General features: G+C 37.4%; 1 protein-coding gene across 1 annotated transcript in view; it reads right to left on the reverse strand.

Moving 5' to 3' along the window:
* Positions 1-358: 358 nt before the first annotated feature.
* The window catches only part of LOC107556131 (monofunctional C1-tetrahydrofolate synthase, mitochondrial-like), a 40,718-nt gene continuing 19,458 nt past the window's right edge, over positions 359-21,618 (reverse strand). Inside the window, 10 exon segments of the mRNA XM_016239167.1 lie at positions 359-1,167; positions 1,319-1,443; positions 7,744-7,854; positions 7,857-7,898; positions 11,665-11,772; positions 12,278-12,455; positions 12,789-12,880; positions 14,525-14,575; positions 14,681-14,820; positions 19,605-19,716. Coding sequence (XP_016094653.1) covers positions 1,354-1,443; positions 7,744-7,854; positions 7,857-7,898; positions 11,665-11,772; positions 12,278-12,455; positions 12,789-12,880; positions 14,525-14,575; positions 14,681-14,820; positions 19,605-19,716 — 924 coding nt within the window. The 3' untranslated portion in view covers positions 359-1,167; positions 1,319-1,353.

Below are 21,618 nucleotides of genomic sequence, written 5' to 3' on the forward strand. Positions count from 1 at the left end.
CAGAAGTACAAGAGACTGAAAGGGGTATGAATGAGTGCTGCTGCCCTCACATGGTGTCTTCTTGAGTGGACTGCGCCCTGTAGAGACAAAATAATGTAAAGACCCTGTGGGGGCCATTTGTCTGCTAGTGTTCGATACATCACAGCTCTTTATCCTAATAAAAGACCAAAAAATCTCATCTAGAGGAATTTCATCTGTGTGGACCAACAGTCTGACTTCACAATAAAGATTAGGGATTCATTAACTCGCTCATACATGTGCACACATCACTTACGCATTCTCTCACACAAAACGTGTTTGGTAAAAGTGACACATTAATAAACAAAAATAAAATGAATGAATGAAAATGCTATCCAGTTCAATGTTCAGTATTTGTACTGAAATACAATTTTAGTTTTGATTTATTTTTGTCTGGCCAGTCATCTTGTTCTCCGACTGCCTTTTTAACTGTAGAATCTATCATCACTGGAAAAATACAGGTTTTCAAACATACATAACTGTTGCAACAGTCAATGGAATTTTTCTTTACTCACGTCCCACACAGTAGTTTAAGATTCAGAATAACAGATAACTGTGGAATGTCTAAAACAAGATTTTCTGGCATGTACCCACATGCATGATGAAAAGGTGCATACACAGGTTGTGAGATCCATGCAACACTTGTACATATGTATCAGAGAGGGAGAGAGAGAGAGAGAGAAAAACAGGTGTCAAACCACTAGCACCACTTGTAATTTTGTTTTGTGTAGTGTCTAAATAAAAGCACCTCAGCCTTAAGATTTATGGCATATTTGGCTGTAACACTTAAACCGTTAAACAAGATTTAATGTTACTAAAGGAGAATGGTAGCAGTATTCAAATAAAAAGAAATGAAATGGAGTTTGCCTGAATACTGTCATCATATTCCATAGGTAATCTGAAACATTTAAGACGGAAATAAAGCATTAATGGAATTTTTAGCTATACAGAATGCGTTTAAAAGCTTTTGTGCATCATTAAGTTGTAAACACTAAAACACTATGTAAACAGAAGGGTTTACAGAAAGACAAACCAAAGGAGGAGGAATGTTTGTTGATCTAACACTCAGTAGTTTCATTGCTAGAAGGCAGTGGATGAGCTGTAACCAGTGGCATATGAATGGAGGCCTGCACAGACACTGAGGAACACCTGAGAATGGAGGAAAGCATGAAAGAGGAGAAAGAAAGTGAAGGAGAAAGTTTTACGTACATTCAATCAAATCTGATCTTTTTGTTGTGTGGCATGAACAAAGCACAAAAACAAAAAGTCATTGTTCTGACACTGTTAATTGTGTTCTTACTGGTCAAAAGCATGTATGGGACTGCAGAAATGTCCTCAGAAGAGTCCTTTTATCTCCTCCGTCACAGGATCAAGGTCAATGTCGTAGAAGCAGGGTCGAGTAGGCAAGCCTGGCATGGTGCTCATCTGAAAGAAATTTACAATTCAGCGTACAAGAAAAATAAACTTTATGATAACCAATAAATATTTTTTGTGTGCAAACAAAACATCAGAGCACACAGTTATTGAGTTAGAAATTGAACTGAAGGTTTGTTGAATTAAGTTTAGTTACTTAAAGGACTATAACTGATACATAGTTAGTTTTCATTCATAAACGAGTCTTTAAATTAGCCTATGTCCTTTTAGATTCACTTAGCTTCAAGATCATATATTCAGTCTTAAATAAGAGCTGGTTTTAAAGATCTTGCTAAATCCTTGCTAAACATCTATTCTATGCAAATCTTGTAACCTTCAAATGACTTCCGTGGCATATAAATCTCAATTACAAACAGAGGCTAATGCTGGAGCCACTAAAACTAGATTTTATCACCTAATGAATGCATTTTTTTAAAGAGACAATTGTGGTCTTTAGTAGCCCCCCAATTTTGTCATCATTTTCAAACTGTTGCGTCTATTACTATAGTGATAAAACATGAAGATGCCTAAATATTTTCATGTTTTAGAATATGAATTTAACATGGAAATGTTAACAGGTCAATATTCACTCAGTTTTAAAAAGTATGCAGATTTAGGACTGATTTATTGATTGAGGAAAACTTAAAGGTCATAATTTTAATTCCCTAACAACAAAATCTATAGCCAGTGGTCAAACCAATTGATTATATAAAAGAAAAATTAATAACCTTAAAAATACCACAGATTAAAATCAAGTGACTGGCATACATGTGAGACCCAGGCAAAAGAAACGTATTATCTTAATTAAATGATCATTTAACAAAAAAAACCCCAAAAAACAGACCAAGACAGAAAAAGAGAGAGGAAAAAGTACATCATTTATCCAGCAATTTCACCTTGCCCAGATCATCACGGCAAGCAGAGTTTTAAATATTTTAAAGATTCCTCTTATGCATGACATCCCAGGAGCGGTTTAATGGCCTATTAGAATAAATTAGCATCCTTGTAGAAAGATAAGGTGAATCAGTTGACTAATGCGAGCAAAATCTGATCAGTTTTTAAAATTGTACATATTTTTTTATAATAACGAAAGAAAAAGTTCTAAAAGAAAAATAAGTTGGCAAACTGACAAAAGGTATAGTCCAGAACATGACATCACCAGTGGCTCAACTAATAGATCCATATTACCCAAAGAATCTAAAACAGACCAGGTTTGGTACTTAAGTCCAAATGATTCAAATTTTGGGCATATTCAGCAGCTGTACAAATTTCTTACCAATTATTTGCACTTTCTTCCAATTTGCTTAAGTACCCTTATGGCACAGTGTCGAAATTACATTGCAGTTTCAATGCAATATGCCAAACTGTTGTTAAAAGCATGAGAGACTGAACCCAGATTGGTCAGGTTGAAGCTCTGACTCTCCCCTATCTCGGAGACAGATTTCTTCAGAACAAGACAAATTCTGAAGATTATGGCAACAATACATGTGGTGTCAATGCACCTATGGTGCTTGACCCCTAAAAAGTAAACCTAATGCAACACTGTCTCAGCAAATTCCCTTAAAAGGTCATCCGCTTGGCTGTGTGGTGTTGAGATGTCTTCTGTGTTAAAAAAAAAAAATTATAAAAAAAAACATACAAGGGATTCAGTTATTGATACAAATCTACACTCCTGAAGTGAACGTTCAGCAGTTTTTTTCCTTTCGGTTAAAGAGTTCACTTTGTGCCGTCAAATGAGCATTGCCATGCAAATAAACTGAAAATCTAGTTGCTATTCTAAATTAAGCTAAGAAATTCCCACAATTATTTCCATACACAATACTCCATTATGTAGTCAATGTTCAAGAACAAATGGCAACATAATTCATTTGAGAACATCAAATGGGCCATGTTTTCCTTACTGCAGACCATTGTGTCCGTTTATACCAGGGCTGTCCAAACTCGGTCCTGGAGGGCCAGTGTCCTGCAGAGTTTAGCTCCAACCCTAATTAAACACACCTGAACCAGTTAATCAAGCTCTTACTAGGCATAGAAACTTCCAGTCAGGTGTGTTGAGGCAAGTTGGAGCTAACCTCTGCAGGACACCGGCCCTCCAGGACTGAGTTTGGACAGCCCTGGTTTATACATTCTACTGAACATGCTCTTTGCACCAGTCTGCTATTGACATGTGTTCATGTCAGCGTGGTGGTCAGGTTGCCAAAACACCACAAGCCTTCCAGCAGTATCATCAGGAATCCATTGTGCGGCTTACAGCAGACACGGATTTGGGCAATACATTTCCTGAGCTGAATGGAAGCTAAGATCCATTGTTCTCTGGCTGACCCCTCCCTCACATATCTGGTGCATGACATCAGTTACTTCCTCCTGTAACCCCCCATGACTGCTTTGTCCCTCGGGTCTACCTTTGAAAGTAACAGGCAACACCTGTCTTGTAGCCTGAGCTGCAGAGTTATGTACAGAAATGACTGGAATAGATACTGACTTGCCTGTATAATGATTACATGCCATTTAAAATGCAAGTTGACTATGACTGAGCGACAGAAAACACGTGTTCATAAAATAATGCAATCTTTTTAGTAACTGTAAAAATTGACTAAAATCACTGTTTTAAACTAGACTGGATAAATATTTGCTAATAAATTTGAGCTTTTCCATCATATAAAAATTACAAGTAATACTTTAGTATTGGGACCAATTCTCACTATTAACTAGTTGCTTATTAGCATGCCTATTGTTAACATATTGGCTGTTTATTAGTACTTATAAAGCACATATTCTGCATGACCATATTCTACATCCCAAATCCTACCTAATACCTAAACTTATCAACTACCTTACTAACTATTAATAAGCAGCAAATTAGGAGTTGGAGGCAAAATCGTAGTTAATGGTTTGTTAATAGCGAGAATTGGACCTTAAAATAAAGTGACCAAATTACATTGTACATATTTCACAAATCACAATTACTGTTTTTGTTGTACCTTTGATCAAAGAAATCCTAGAGGCTTCTTTAAGAGGCTTATTTCAAAAACAATTTAAAAATCTTACTGACATTTGAACAGTAGTTTAAAAAAAATTATTATCAAAATTATTAATTAATCTCATTCCAGACTTTCTTGCATGGTAAATGATGTCGCAAAACTGCTCTTTTTCTCTTTACATACAACAGGATGATATTTATTTTATTGCTTAACCTTTTTTAAAGGGGCCAAGGAATACATTTTCAGAACTTTATATTTGATTGATATTTTGAAAAAACAAATTGCAATAGGTTTTAATTGTAGAGTAACCTTTCCATTACATAGAATACACAAGTCTTTAGTCTGTGCAAGACATGAACTGCAGTGGAAAATTGTACACCGTGTACACTGGACAAAGTTGAAACCATCTAAGCACTTTCAGCATATAGATCCTGCTTGTGACCACTGTAGATTTATTCCAGCCACTCATGCACATGTGTTTCGGTCCTGTACAAAACTTTGGGGCTTTTGGTCCACTGTTTTTGAGACTGTCTCTGGTTTACGTAAATCGATCTCCCCTTGCCCACTGATAGCCATTTTTGGAATTACTCCCATATCATACAATCTTACAAAGATACAATCTGATTTTATATCTTTTATCATGCTCTTAGCCAAATGACTAATATTGCTGAAGTGGAAGGATCAGAGGCCTCCAACTCCAACACAATGGGTTCGTGATATCCTCTTTTTCCTAAAGTTGGAGAAAATCTAACATTTTATAAGAGACTCATCTAACCAGTTTAATAAAGCTTGGGGCCCTTTCAAGCAATATGTCAGGGAACATGTCTCATTGTCGGACGTAGACGGAATCTTAGTTCTATCTTTTTTTTTCTTTCCTCAGATAAATTATATTGTATCATGATGATTGTGCATTTTCACTGTTTTCCTAAGCCACACTTTTATTTATTTATTATTTTATTCTAATTTTATTGATTTATTTTTACTGATTTATTTGTTTAAACTATTTTATTTGTTATTGTTGTTATTATTGTTATCCATTGTATTAAGTTGATCTTGTCTTTTGTTCTGATTTGTTTTCTTTGTAATATTGTACTAAAACTCAAATAATTTTTTTTCATATATATATATATATATATATATATATATATATATATATATATATATATATATATATATACACTTGTTTTTTCTATTTATAAATATTTATAAAAATTAAATAATGCACATACTGCAATATATATATATATATATATATATATATATATAAATACATTTTAAAAACTTTCCATTTCATGACCTCTTTAATGCAATGGCAACGTCTGTCAGTTTATATGCACCTTAAGATTTAAGCACTGACTCATTAACATCTGACTGTACTACAATTAGGGGTGGCACGACACCATTTTTTCAGAACCGATCCCAATCCGATACCAAAAGTTCTGAGTATCGGACAATATCGATACCGATCCGATCCAGCACAGTTTTTTTTTTTTTTCTATACCTCAGTGTGTGTTGACCTGATCGTCACTCTTTTGTGTATTACACACAATCTACTAAATACAGACAACTTCATTATAAAGAAAAATAACAAATTAAAAAATATATAATCATAATCTATGAGAAAAATACTATTATAAACTAGGTTAGTGGATAATTCAGCAGCAAAAGTTACTCTACAAAAATTATGAGTTCACAATTTTATAAAATATAACATTTAGAGAAAAAAACATTATTTTGTGGGGGGAAAATAAATAAATAAATAGGTGTAATCTGGTAAAATGTTACACATTGCTCTTTGTATTGTAATATAGCCTACATTCAAGAAAAACAAGTAAATATAATTCTATATAATATTCAATAAGTTAAATCAATTTATTTTACATTTATAGCACAGTAATGAGGCAGCAACATATGATAGATAAGACAGAACAAGAAAGGCTATTAATAACAATCTTTCATTGCACAAAAGTATTATAACATGAAAGGCTCAAATACAGAGCGGCACAAATCGCTTATGCACATCCCGTGTTCCTGTGATCGGTCTCGTCTGACCGATACCCCGATCCAGCAGAAAGTAGCAGTATCGGAGCGATACCTATACTGAATATCGGATCGGCGCACCCCTAATTACAATCAAGCAAGCGAAAGTACTAAACAAGGGTAGATTTGAGGAAAGAAAACCAGAAGAGCAGATAGAGATGAAGAGATTACACTGAAGTTCAAAGCATTGGCAGTAAATTCTGAGACGGGTTGAAGTGAGAGGTCATGAGCACTGGCCGTATGTCCCACAGCAGTCCCATGGAGATGAAAGGGGACAGAGCGGTGGTCAGACCGGAGGGGCTGGGTCACAGGCACCCATCTCCCAGCATGCCGCACAACGGACACCTCACCCCAACCCTGACCCCACACTGCAGCCAGTGAAGCCTCACCCAGCCAACAAAACACACTGGCTCAATCAAACTGCGGAACGAAATCCAGTTGGTCAGGATACTCAAACAAAGCAATATGTTGATAGCACCACACAATATGATCAAATCAAAATGATCACATTTAACCTTTTTTTTAACCAGTCAAACCAATGGATTTTAAACTTTGACATTCATCACCATGCATGTTTATCAATGTTTTTAATTTATAGCTTTAAAATGTACAAACAGAACGGGAGAATATAGAGTATTTCATATATCTCCTATGCTGGAAGTCTGATTGGAATGGTGGTTCCTAAGGTGAACCAGCTGGGTTTAGGAAGAAAGTAGAGAAAACATTGAGAAAAATCCAGGGACGGAGTATCTTAATGAAAACCAAAAATATGTGCACACACATAGAAAAGCATGGGTCATTCAAAAGTAAAAAAAAAAAACACAGATGCTCTAAGCGCCGTTTTCACAGGGCTTAATCGAACTGTCTCACAGGTTTCATCATGAATCCAAACTGAGAATCCAATAGACTTCTCATTAAATGTAAACTAACTTGACCAAACATTTTCAGGAATTCAGACAGAGAGATATATCTGCCTTAGGCCAGGCAATATTGGCTTTTAGAGAGCAAAAACATGAAGGCAGAGGAATTTGGCATTTGAGTGCTGTTTTTAAAAGCCCTAACAAGGTCACAGATCACAGGTTCAACCGTAATCCTGGATCCTATTAGTAACTGAAACATTCACCTACCAACAAAGGAAGTAATAAAAGAAAGTAATATGAAGAGGTAGTGGATGGCATCAAATAGGTGAAAGCCATCAAATATATCAGGAAGGAAAGTGTGGACATATAGATAGAAAGGAAAAGAATGGAATACGATGAGCTTCCATCAGATTTTGAGGATAATCACTTACAGTTCCAACTAAAGGGTAGATAAACCCTGCCCCGATGCTGGCACGGATGTCTCTGATTGGCAGGATAAAACCAGTGGGAACACCTTTTTTCTCAGGCATATGAGAGAGAGAGACAGGTGGGTCTTGGCCATGCAGATGGGAAGAGCACCAAAACCCTGAGAGATTTACAGACACAGTTAATATCCACAAGCAGTGTTTGAAATGAACTTTTTCACTCACCAGCCAATTTGGCTACTAAATTTTTTAGTTACCGGCCATTCATAATTTCTACTAGCCAAAAAAATTAAACAAATAAACAATGAAAAAAAGGCCGGAGGTAAGCCAACAGCTTGAGGCTGTCCACACTGGATGCAACAAAGTGACCATTCCAAATCATTTGTACTTTGTCAAACAGTAGGCCTACATCATAAATAGAACGAGGCATCAGTTTACTGTCGGGGATTTGTCGTGCTGTGCTGCGCCACATCCAGTGTAGGCCACATCACCGATAATAATGAGTTCTATAGTATTTTGTCGCATCTAGTGTAGACACGGTGCGAGTCTTCAGGCATTTTTTTATTTTTCGTTATTGCTTCAAAGCAAAGGAAACCAGTGCGCCCGCCACGCCCTTATTTGTTGCGTAGTGACGGGTACAGGGCTGGACTGGGGTTCAAATTCGGCCCTGGACAAATCCAGCCTATCTGGCACTCAAGTTCCCCTGTGAATGTTTTGCTGTGCTATAGGGCCTTCAATTGGAGTCAGTAAATAAATAAATAAATGAGGACAAAAACAAATAATGATATATTACTGAATTCACAGCAAATGCAACAAACTAATAGCCTACTGCATTTTTGTCACATAGAAATGCACTTGACAGTATAAGCATTGATTTTGTGCTAGAACATAGGAAATTTACTGCTAATAAATGCGGTCATCCTTTCCTCACCCTCATGTCTTTCCAAACCTGTATGACTTACTTTCTTCTGTAAAACACAAAATATATTTTGTAGAATGTTACAAAACCAATTTGGTTACCCTTGATTTCTACTGTAAGGACAAACATTTCTTGAATTTCTCAAAATATCTTCTTTTATGTTCCACAGAAGAAAGAAATGAATACAGGTTTGGAATGACATGATGCTGAGTAGCCTAAATGAAGACAGTTTTAATTTTTTGGGTGAACTATCCCTTTAAGAACTTTATAATATTTGGATGGAAAACACCTCATTTATAAGTGTCTCTACATTACAGAGACACTGATTTTTATCTTTAATCAGGCTCTTACTGAATTAACATTTTACTTAAATTAAAATGAATTAGAATGAAACGTTTAAAGAGAAATAAGCTATTAAAGTTTGTTTACATGCATTTGACCTTGTCGTGGCTGTTTTCAGGCAGAACCTTTAATGCTGTCATATCACACAACTGTATAACACAAGTCTGTCATTTCTGAATGGATCGAGCGATTTGTGCTGTTTATCTCTTATAAATCGTGGCGGACGCGCAGCGCTGTGCAGGAGACTGATCCCGCTCTGCTTTAACGCGCGGCTGGCACCGCTTCACACTTTTTGAGTACTTGCTTTTTGCAGTTTCGCGTGGGCTGTAATTTAAAAACAGCGCCTAATATAAGGTCTCCCTCGCTTCGTCGATCGGCCCACCGGGAATGTCCCGGTGCTCCCGATGGCTAGTAGCTACATCGCTGGGTATGTTCAAGTAAGCTAGATATGCACAGATCCTGCGCAATTAGGCTTATTTAATATATCACGATGAGTCTCGAGTTCAGTATTTACACTAAATCTGCGCAGATTTGGCTTACATGAACTTTCTCAAGAAATTAATTGACGAAAATAAACAATTTACGAAAAGTAACCTGCCAAATTGGCTAGTGATTTGACAGCGTTACCCTCCACAGCTGATTTTTACCCGCATTTGGCAGGTTTGCGGGTGTTAATTTCAAACCCTGTCCACAAGAGACATGCACATCATTTGCTCTGGGTAGTGTTGGGTCGTTCTTGAACGATTCGTTCATTTTGAACGAATCTTTAATGTGACTCGGGAGGAACGAGTCGTCTCGGGGAGTGATTCGTTCAGTCGCGCATGCGCAACATCCTATAGGTCCTGTACTGGAATTAGTCAAGTAGTTCAGCTGTTTCGAGTCTTCGGGTTTTTCCGAGTCATTCGTTCATCACGTGACAGCCCCATACCCTTAACCAATGCAGTCTGAGCCGGAAAGAGAATTGATTAGTTCTTTTTTTTTTTCGAAGATATAACATTCACAGGGGATACAGTCATAGCAATAAAATACACACACCCAGAATACAAAACAATAAATACATGAAGAATAATAAAAACAAAAATTACACCTTTGTCAAACCAGTTTTTAATAAAGACAGATTTTTTTTCCACGTAGCACATTCTGATTAAGAATTGATTTGTTCATCTCTCGAGTCTTTCGAATCGTTCGTTCTTTTGTCACGTGATGTGACAGCGTTGGATAGAAAAATTAATTCATTTACAAGCTTCCTTATGGGTGCATAGTTATTATTATTATCATCATTATTATAATTATTATTTACTCTTACAGTTACATGATGCGTTTCTGGTCTCAAATTGTAGCGTTTTACTTCTTACAGTTTTTTAAATGTGTGAATTTCTGTCATGATGCTTCTTTTCCATAACACTGAATGTTGTAACAAAGGTAATAAAGAGTTGGTTATTATTATTAAGTCTCTTTCCGGCTCAGACTGCATTGGTTAAAGCGTATGGGGCTGTCACGTGATGAACGAGTGACTCGAAAAACCCGAAGACTCGAGTTGAACTAATTAATTCTCTTTCCGGCTCAGACTGCATTGGTTAAGTTTATGGGGCTGTCACGTGATGAACGAACGATTCGACTTGTCAGATAAGAGGTGAGGTGAGCTAATCATAGACTGAAGACCCAGGTAAACAATTAATTAATCTTTTCTGTTTCTTATAGCAGTTTTGTATTGTTTGTAGTGTGATCAACGTTTGCGTTAGTAGACGTGTTAGGGAAGTAACACGTAACATTTGAATTGTATTTTGCTAAAATGAACGAAATTAACGAAATGCCTAAAAAAAAGATTTGTTCATTTTGCTGAACGAGACTCGAAGGTCCGAGTCTGTAAAATGATCCGAACTTCCTATCACTAGCTCTGGGCTCTTGACATCCGTTAGCTGTTATGTTGTGAGATGCACTGCTTCACAGAATTTAGCCCAAACCCATTGGGTAGAAGATGGTGAAAACGTAAAAATGGTGAACAAATACAAGCATTAAATTCTTTGACATTGTAAATGTCATTAGAGTTGGCAGATTTCCATGAATCAGTTCAAAATCACCAGTTTCAACGAATCCACTCAAAACTATCTTCTTGTATATACAGATGTAGCGAATTTAGCTCACAACAGGAAATATGAATAATTAACCATAACTAGTTATGATTAATTATTAATATTTTAGATCCGCTGTAGATATTTAGCTGACCACTCAGGGTCAACTGTCTTGTCAATTCTAAGAACGTTAATTTCCTGGTTAAGGGAAATAACTTTCTTACTGTACAATTCTATAAGCTTGTAACGTAAATCTGCATGATTATTGACTCCGGTTATGAGTAAACAATGAACACGTCAAGTGTGATACAAGTAAGGTTTTATTAACTACATAAACACTTAAACTAGTCTAACATACTACATAAACACATAAACTGGTCTAACATCCTACATACACACATAAACTGGTCTAACAGACACACATACAGTTGATAGTATTTTTTTATGTTATATTGGTGCATGTAAATTAAAATAAGTGATAAATAATGGATATTAAAAGGTTGAAAATATTGATATAACCTTTAAGATTAAAATTTTAAAAAGCTCAAATATAAAAATTGTACATGTTCAGTGGCAATGTACAGCCCTTCTCACCTGTTGATTGTAGTGGTCTATCTTATCTTGAGCCTCAGGTGAAAGCTCAATATCATCAGCACCATAAACCTTCCGTGCAATAGTCCGAATTTTCTCTACAATAGAATCCTGTAAAAAAAAAACACACAGGGCTTAATTAACAGGTCAAGAGAGTAAAAGATGTATGGAAAAAAGGGAAAAAAAATCATATTCAAGCTATTTTACTTTTTTTAGCAATAAAACTTAGCTTCCGCCTATCTGGTGGTCATAAAATCCCCCCTCTGTGTAGATGCTTGGGATAGAAAGTGTCCAAACCTCTAATAGGATAACAGAGGCCAGCCAAGAGCAGAGATTACCACACCTTTCATAGCATCACTTAATCAAAGTCACAACCGCTAAACTCACTAAGGTTAACTCAAACCAGCTGATGGCCTTACAGCCCCCCCCCCCACCTCCACCTGAAATATACACACTGGGAGCAACACTTAGCTCATCGTACAAGAAACGATAATGTTTAAACCATCCATCAGAGTCACTTTGCTCTATCTTAGTGGGGATTCGGGTTTTATCAAAGCTCAATGTTTGCTTTAATGTTTGTAGTATTTTTTTCACAAATAATTGTGTCTGGCCTCACCTGCAGATTGTACAGGAACTGGAAATGGTTCTTCTGAGATGCAACTTTTTTCACAGCATGTGCAAGCTCCACAGAGCCCTGCCCACCTCTGGACCAATGATGACACTGCACAGCAGCTGAAGCCCCAGAAGCCTCTGCGGTGCGACACACCATGTCGATCTCTGCTTGAGTGTCAGTCCTTCACAGAAAGAGAAATGTCATTGGTTCTGACAAGGCAAATCCAAATATCACAGGGCAAACACAACACTTTGGCTAAATATGGTCATTAATCAAAAAGTGGGTAAAAATAAACCTTCCAGACATACTGGAAAGACACCCTTACAAATAAGCTCAATTTGGACCCCATCTGTTGCCTTTTTGATCACACACTCTCTCACACACTCTTGGTACTCTGGTTTACGTCAACCATGGCTATTTTTAAATGGTTTAAAGAGTCATAACTTTCAAACATCATGTTTTGGGAAGAAAATGCATGTTGCAGAATGAGTTTTTCAGATAGACCAATTCTTACTTGAAGACATTCAGAGCAACAACCACAGGAACTCCAAAGAGATGAGCGATCTGAATCTGCTTCTTTAGGTTACTGCAGCCGTCTGCAACCAGCTGCTAATTCTGATAGAAAAATGTAAACATGGATATTTAATTAATTAAAAAGAAAAAAAAAGTCTCTACATTTCACTCTTGAATCTAATTAAGATTTAATTAATTAAGATTTTAAATAAGAACATTTTAGAGAAATTAACAAGACAAAAAGTGGAAAGCAATAATATCTAATTTTTAAAAAAGTTAGATCTGAATGGCTAATCAGCGTCTCCATTAAAAGGACGAGTCGGTTTGTCTTGGAGAACGTCATCCCACCAGCTGAGCTTTCCAGAGGAAACTTCCTGCTCTTTTTTCCAACTAAATTGTCGCTCATGGAGCAGAACCAGTCTCAGAATAGCGATCCAAAGCTCAGGAGACATGCTTTGGTGCTTTCTGTTTCTCATTACAGAACCGCACAATTAGCTTAAGCACTTGAGTTATTTTCTCAGCTGGGATTGCTTTAGAGAGACTGATGAAAAGCAGGTACGGTATTTCTTAGACAGCAACTCCCATTACGCCTCTGTGTCTTTAGCTTCAACAACACAGATTGTATTTACCCTGTTAATTGAATAACACAAACCACATTAGGGAGGAAGAGGGGAACTGGAGGGGGTGGAAAAGATGTGTTCTGGGCCTTTGCCGGAGTAAGGTGGGGCAGACACTCATTCATTTACTCCCCTACCTCCTTCCAACCCTCTTTATTTTCATCCTTTCTTTGGGGAGCAACATCGCCACTTATTGTTGGAGTAGGATAGTACATAAGTAACCACAGGAACTCCAAAGAGATGAGCGATCTGAATCTGCTTCTTTAGGTTACTGCAGCCGTCTGCAACCAGCTGCTAATTCTGATAGAAAAATGTAAACATGGATATTTAATTAATTAAAAAGAAAAAAAAAGTCTCTACATTTCACTCTTGAATCTAATTAAGATTTAATTAATTAAGATTTTAAATAAGAACATTTTAGAGAAATTAACAAGACAAAAAGTGGAAAGCAATAATATCTAATTTTTAAAAAAGTTAGATCTGAATGGCTAATCAGCGTCTCCATTAAAAGGACGAGTCGGTTTGTCTTGGAGAACGTCATCCCACCAGCTGAGCTTTCCAGAGGAAACTTCCTGCTCTTTTTTCCAACTAAATTGTCGCTCATGGAGCAGAACCAGTCTCAGAATAGCGATCCAAAGCTCAGGAGACATGCTTTGGTGCTTTCTGTTTCTCATTACAGAACCGCACAATTAGCTTAAGCACTTGAGTTATTTTCTCAGCTGGGATTGCTTTAGAGAGACTGATGAAAAGCAGGTACGGTATTTCTTAGACAGCAACTCCCATTACGCCTCTGTGTCTTTAGCTTCAACAACACAGATTGTATTTACCCTGTTAATTGAATAACACAAACCACATTAGGGAGGAAGAGGGGAACTGGAGGGGGTGGAAAAGATGTGTTCTGGGCCTTTGCCGGAGTAAGGTGGGGCAGACACTCATTCATTTACTCCCCTACCTCCTTCCAACCCTCTTTATTTTCATCCTTTCTTTGGGGAGCAACATCGCCACTTATTGTTGGAGTAGGATAGTACATAAGTAAAAAAAAAAGTGTTCAAAACATCTTGCTCTAAAAATTAAATCACTAAATCATACAGTCTACAAATATGGTCATTTGAAGCAAGACACTGCTTATTTCATTGATATATTCTTTAGGCAGTGGTACACCAGCTGTAACCTTAAAAATGTACAGTATATTCAGAAAGTTGTAAATACACAAAATGTACTTTAATGCATATAAAGAGATGTGTGAATATGCACACAGCAGCACACACACACTTACATTTGGTCCACCTCCATGCATCTTCAGAGCCCGAACAGTGGCTACCAGCACCACAACATCAGATCTGAGCCCAGACGTCCGACACTTAATGTTGAAGAACTTCTCCATGCCAATGTCAGCACCAAAGCCAGCCTCCGTCACTGAGCAGGGAAGGAGAAGGAAATTAAACAATAAATTGAGAGCTTTTGCAAATAAGAACTTGATATTAAACTGCTCTACTGTGCAATATACTTATGTAAACAAACATTCTGTATCATTACCTTATTATTATTGCACAGAGCCGGATAAGAGCACATGCTTTCTCACAAGTACGAATAAAAGCAACCTACAGTTACACAATAATCAAATTGTCCCCACATTCCAGGGTGAGTTATTCACATTCATTCAATTAGGATATAATCACAACCATTTTAAGAGTGAGCATGTAAGTGCTCCATATGTGTTACTGCTGTCATAAATGAGTGATGAATGGAACATTTCACTGTTCAAGTGCCATGACAGTGGTGTACAAAACAGGACCATCACAAACGGTTTTGTTAAAATATTTTCAACTGTTTTCCTTTCTCCTGCAAGTTTGATTTGTTTTGTGAATGAGAGATATCCACTGTTTGTGTTTGAACTAGTCAGTATTAATGTGTATATGTGCCATTGAACAGTAAGCATGTGGAGTATTTCCACGTATCCATTTTTCCCAGAACCCTGTGAGCTTTCTGTGCTACTTCCCAGGGATTTGGAGCAGGAGGCTCTACATGTTTTTGTGAGTGTGTGTGTGTGTGTGGTGGTCTGGCATTTGGTTTTGAACGGAGGTAATCTCCTGAAGGTAAGCCTTTTGTTCCGTCTCACACGCATCAGGTCTTGGTCACTAACAGTTAACTTTATGTACTTCAATTACCATAAGACGGAAAGATCCGCAAGCATTTAAACAGAATTTAAGAAATCTCATGCTTTCGTATTGATAGCATGTCAAGGGTGTCAACAGTGCTGCTCTGGAAGACAAAGGAGACTGATTAAGTTTAGGAAGGAAGCGAGAAAGGAGAGAAGGTATGTTTAAGACAGAAGGAAGGAATGATTAGTAAAGAAAGAAGGAAGGAATGTTTTGGAGGGAAGGAAGACATGCATGTACAGGAAGGAAGGTAGGTATGTTTAGGAAGGCAAGAAGGAAGCCATGAAGGAAGACATGCAGGAAGAAAGGAAGGCAGGACTGAATAGAGAGGAAAGAGGAAAGGAAGGATGGAATGTTTAGGAGAAAGGAAGGCAGGACTGCAAAGGAAGGAAAGAAGAAAGGAAGGAAGGAATATTTAGGAAGGAAGGAAGGAAAGGAAAGGAGGAAGGCAAGTAATAAGGAAGGAGTGCCTAGAAAGGAAAAAAGGGAGGGAAGAAAGAAATTAATATTTAGGAAGGAAAGGAAGCAAGGAAGGTAGGTTTAGAAAGGAAGGAAGGAGGTGCAAAGCACTTAAAACACAAAATTCATCCTATAAATCTGAATGGACTGTTTCCTACTGTATAATACTGACAACTGTTCAACACTTAGTAACTAAGAAATCATTTTGTGTATAGAGTCAAAGAAGAAACACATATTAAAGCATAACACAAGCCTGCTGTTACAGTTATCTGTAGTCATTTCACTTATGCATGTGTGTGAAACAGGCCGACAGCCATGGAATCAGAGTGTTATCCTGGAGGCAGTACTCATGACCTTGGGACTACCAGGTGCTGTAATAAACTGATCCACCCATATATGAGACTCCCTCAACACGAGTGTACATCACCAGGTCTCGTGTCACCCACACACCAGCCAGGTACAGATTTACAAAGGGAGTGTGAGGTGGGGAGTATGTTATTGCCCTTCAGGAACTTTCAGAGAACTATCAGACCATCTATCAGTCTGAGGCTTGTGTGCAGTGATTTTTGTTTGAGTAGACGAAATGTTACCATGCTGCTCTGGTTTTCCTGAGTACTGTGGTGGTTCTCCTGTGAAGCGGATCTGTTGTGTATAATCAGCTGATAGGCAGCATCCTCCCTCTCACCCACAGCAAAAACACTACATGCCACACATACCTTGGCATCAGGTAACGCAAACACATGTCCCCCTCCTTCACTGATATTTTGCAAAAGTCAAACACTCCAAACATTCCTGCTGTTTGTTGAGGTTGATGCTCCAAGTCTAATATGGACTTCTTTGAATTCAAGAACAAGACCGAGCTGCTTGTCTTTCCCAATGCGGTAAAACAAACAATTCAATTTTGACTGTGCTCCACAGGGGCCTCTAAGTAAAGTTTCTAGGGCTGTACAATTTGAGGGGTTAAAAAACCTAATTGTCATTTAAAAAAGAAATTACAATTGCAATAAGATATATATAATAATTATGCTTATTAGTAAAACATTAAAATTAGGAACACTACTGTTTTAATGTGAAATATTTAAAACAGTAGTGTTTATCGGCACTGAGTTGTATACACATCTCAGCTCAAGACACTGAGCTACTTGTGTATAAAAACTCAGTGCCGCGCTTCACTCAAAAATATGCATCACACTTATTTAATTAAATTGCAGCCTTTGCAATTTGATAATCTCACTAAGCCATATTGTGATTTCGGTTTTATTTAGATTAATCATGCAGCTCTTTTAGAAGAATTTACTATTTACACACTGGCAGAAACTCGTAACAAAAGTAACTGAAATTCTAGAAGCAGTAACTCAGCCACTAGGTAGGCAGTGTTTTCATTGAACTTACACATTTCAGCTTGTCCTTAAATGAGGCGGTGAAGCTTACACTGTTCTTAGAGTGGACCACAGGGCCTCCGCCATTCCCAGCATTCTTTTAGTGTCTGGGGCATGTTGCTGAGCAGGGGAGGGATAGAGAATAAAAAGGATAGAGAGGAGCAAAGGAATGAGTGAGAAATGGAGAGAGGAAGTGATAAAGTGAAGGAGAGATAACAAGTGTGTGTGTGTGTTTTGCAAGGCACGTATGTTCAGGTGTGCTGACACTCAGAGGATTAGATGGGTTCAGCATTAAAAACAAATAAACAAAAAAAAACATCTGGGTTAAGATAAAAAATTTGGTGTTGAGATAAATTATATATCCTTGTAGAATATTCTTCCCCTTGGATTCCAAAGTCGTCATCATAACTATGTAAAGATGGTCAATTAATGCATTTTAAGTGGTCACATGTTACATAACCAAAGCTATAAATGGTTAAAGGGGTCATATGATGCGATTAAAATTTTTCCTTTCTCTTTGGAGTGTTACAAGCTCTTAGTGCATAAAGAAGATCTGCAAAGTTGCAAAGACTAAAGTCTCAAATCCAAAGAGATATTTTTTTATAAAAGTTAAGAGTCAACCACGCCTACCTAAAACGGCTCGTTCTAACACACCCCCACATGTCTACGTCACTATGTGGGAAGATTTGCACAACACCGCCCAAATGTTCACGCAAAGAAAGGCGTAACTTTGATTCTCGCTGTAGTATTGTTGCCACCGCCGCCATGTCTTGGAGACGCTGTGTGTTTCGTTGTGAAAGCGAAACTACTTTGTTTGGCCTTCCAAAAGAGGACACAACTAGAAATCAGTCGTTAAGTTGTATTTACAACACTGTTCCAGAACAGTTCAACCCAAATATCCTCCATAAAATGCACTGCACACATCTGAATGAGGACTGTTTCCTGGGAGAGAAAAGCCTACAATGCCGGTGTCGGTTTCTATAAAGTGGGGCAATTCCAACTTTGCAAGGACAGTCTGGCGCTTCATGACTCACAGCCTGTAAGTTTTTATATTTAAAGAATTTGCCACTGACAATTCAAAACGCGAGTTTTGAGCAGTGTAGAGTAGCGCTTGTTGTTTGTCATTTCACCGATCACAAATGCAGACATGGTTTTATGTTTACACAGCGCGATACGCAACGCAACACTTAAAAAGACAGTATAAGTCATTATAATCAGTAATTATGTCCCCACTGGATGCAACAAATACCTCGTTTATAATGGGTTTTAATGTTTTTGTCTCATCGCTCCAGGACACAGCATCACATTATGGTAAGGGGCGTAACATTTCCGTCACACGCTTGAGGTATTCGTCCAATCATAACGCACTGGTTAGCTGGCCAATCAGAGCACACCTCGCTTTTCAGACCGATGAGCTTTGTAAAAATCGACGCGTTTCAGAAAGGCTGGACATAGAGGAGAAACAATAATGTACAGTATGTGGAAAATAATGTTTTTTTTTTTAACCTTAAACCGCATAAACACACTGCATTACACCAAATACACAAAATAAATGTTCTTTTTAGCAACATCATTTGACCCCTTTAAATTAAACCAGTCTTTTCCCTCTCCAGAGTTTAGCATAATAGCAATTCATACCACTAGGCAATTAGCCACTTAGTCATACCACTTAAGAGTATTTTCTAGACTTAAAGGCTAATCATTTTATGTTATACTAATGCAAGTTGCTACATGGGAGTCAAAACTGAACACCATTTAAACGTTTGTGTCAGTTTTTTAAAGAAATTCTTGATTTTAAGGAAGAGGGAAAAAATAAATAAATAACACTTTCCTATAAAAACGTATTACGGTTTTCACAAAAATATTAAGCAGAACAACTGTTTTCAACACTGATGATAATAATAAGAAATGTTTCTTGAGCACCAAATCAGCATATCAGAATGATTTCTGTAGGATCATGTGACACTGAAGACTGAAGTAATGGCTGCTGAAAATTCAGCTTTCATCGCATTAAATTACACACAATACTACTGCAGTTTTGATCAAATATCAAACATAAGACTGTTCAAAACTTGTTTTAACTTACCCCCAACATAGCCTTTGTCTCTGGTCAATGAATGCGTGTGACTATAAAAAGCAGATGCAGTGGTGTGCGATTGAATGTGTTTTTGTGTGTGTATATATTGTTTGTGTATGCACTCACCAACATAGCCCTCTTCTCCAACTAGTTTAAGAGCCAACTTGTCTGCCAAGACAGAGGAGTTTCCATGGGCGATGTTAGCGAAAGGTCCAGCATGCACAAACACTGGAGTGCCCTGACACGACAAAGACAAACAATTTCAGTGCAAACCATTCGGGTCACACTTGCATTTCAAAATATCACACATTAGCAGGTGTGCCTCAAGATTACCTGAAAATGACTGTAGAAATTTTGAATTAAGAGCTGGTGACAAATAATACAAGATGTAGGGTTTAAGTGGTCAATCTCCATGCTTGAGTATTTTGCGTAAAACATGTGGTTGAGATTTTATATGTCAGCACCATTGTATATTCAACAACAATAAATATTAAATGGGTCTGGAATGTCTGTTTCATCATCATAAGCCAGAAATCAATTAAAGCTCTGTGGAAAATATGAGGTTTGAACTGATGACCCTGAGGTCCTCTGTAACTTCCCAAACACTGAAAAGTGACACGAGCAGCTTAAGGGAGAGGAAGGAGAGTGCAGGAAAATGGAAAAGGGAGTACAAACAAAACAAAGAACAGAGTGATGGTGAAGTCATTTAAACTCAGGAAAAGGATGCAAAACTTGATAAAAAATGGAAAGAGACCACCTTCCTTTATTTATCTAAACTTTTATCACTGCATCCCAGCATCCTATTTTCACTGCCTCTGCAGGTGCTGATATATACTAAACATTACAAAATATTCTACATTAACACATCACCTTTAAGACTCAAAAGGCCAAGTGAAAATGAGTCAAGTGAGGTAAGTGAACCAAACTCATTTTGAGACATGACCTTATTAGCTACACAAGCCTGCCAGAGGTGTATCGAGTGCGTCATTTAATAAAACAGATTAGTTTGTGTTTTGGTATTTAGTTTGTAAGAGTCTACATTTTCTACTATCACTATGTTTTTATTTTATGCTGTTGGACAAAAGAGTAGTAAGTTATGCATTTAGTTGAGGTTTTGAACTACAGGCCTTTAAGAACCCTCATATAAATGTGATGAAATGTGATAAACATTAACTGTACACTGATTTTAACAATGTGCAGCTCATTATAACCTAAATATGTTTCACAGGTTTAAAAACAACTCGGACCAAATCAATCAGTACTGAAGGTCAATAAATCAATTTACAGCATCAAATTTGCTCACAAAGTGGACATATCTGGCAGCCTGTCAACAAGTCAATATGAACGCACGAGTGATGGTCTTTATATGTGACTGTAAATGGAAAGAGAGTGCATGGTTTTCCAGTGAACTGTCAACTGGAAAAGTTTTACAGAAATTTAAAAAAACTATAATATCAAAAAATGGAATAGGAAAGATTGGAGCCCTTTGCCCTGTGAGTGTGGAAAAGAGAAGAGATTTGACATGCCAATGCAAGGAAAAGTTAGAAAACAGGAAAAAACAAGTGAGCACAGTAGACAGGAACAGGGTGGTTATGCTTATATAATAGGCACAATGATCATCTTATTTTGATGTTTGTACTGACTATCTAGTTATTGACTCTATATGACTTCACTTTTTTTCCCTGAAGAGCATCTAAAATCATACACACACTGGAGACATATTTTCTCCTAACACTCTTGACAAATCTCACATCTTTAGTCTATATCAAACAGCCTTGGATCCATCTGTGAACACATGCACGTGACGTCCTCTTGTTGAGACATTCACACACTTCCTCTCTCACTCCTTCACACACATACTCGCATACATCCCAATCCCAGCAGGGACATTATAGCACCATGCAAACAGAATATTCCCACAACCCTTTGCTGCCTGGTTCGTTCTGATACAATTCCTCCTCACAAGAGAAACAGGAAACCAGGCAGGAAAGGTTTCACAAAGCAATTCTGTGGTCCTCTCAACAAACATGCAACTTCTATGCATCTCACACGCATCAAACATCAATCACTAGTCATTAGTATGTTTTAAAGTCATAAAGATGAAAGGCATTCCAACAATCAGGCTTTTCACCACTGTCAA

This window comes from Sinocyclocheilus grahami, unplaced genomic scaffold, assembly GCF_001515645.1.
Source record: "Sinocyclocheilus grahami isolate Dianchi unplaced genomic scaffold, SAMN03320097.WGS_v1.1 scaffold556.1, whole genome shotgun sequence".
Lineage (NCBI taxonomy): Eukaryota > Metazoa > Chordata > Actinopteri > Cypriniformes > Cyprinidae > Sinocyclocheilus > Sinocyclocheilus grahami.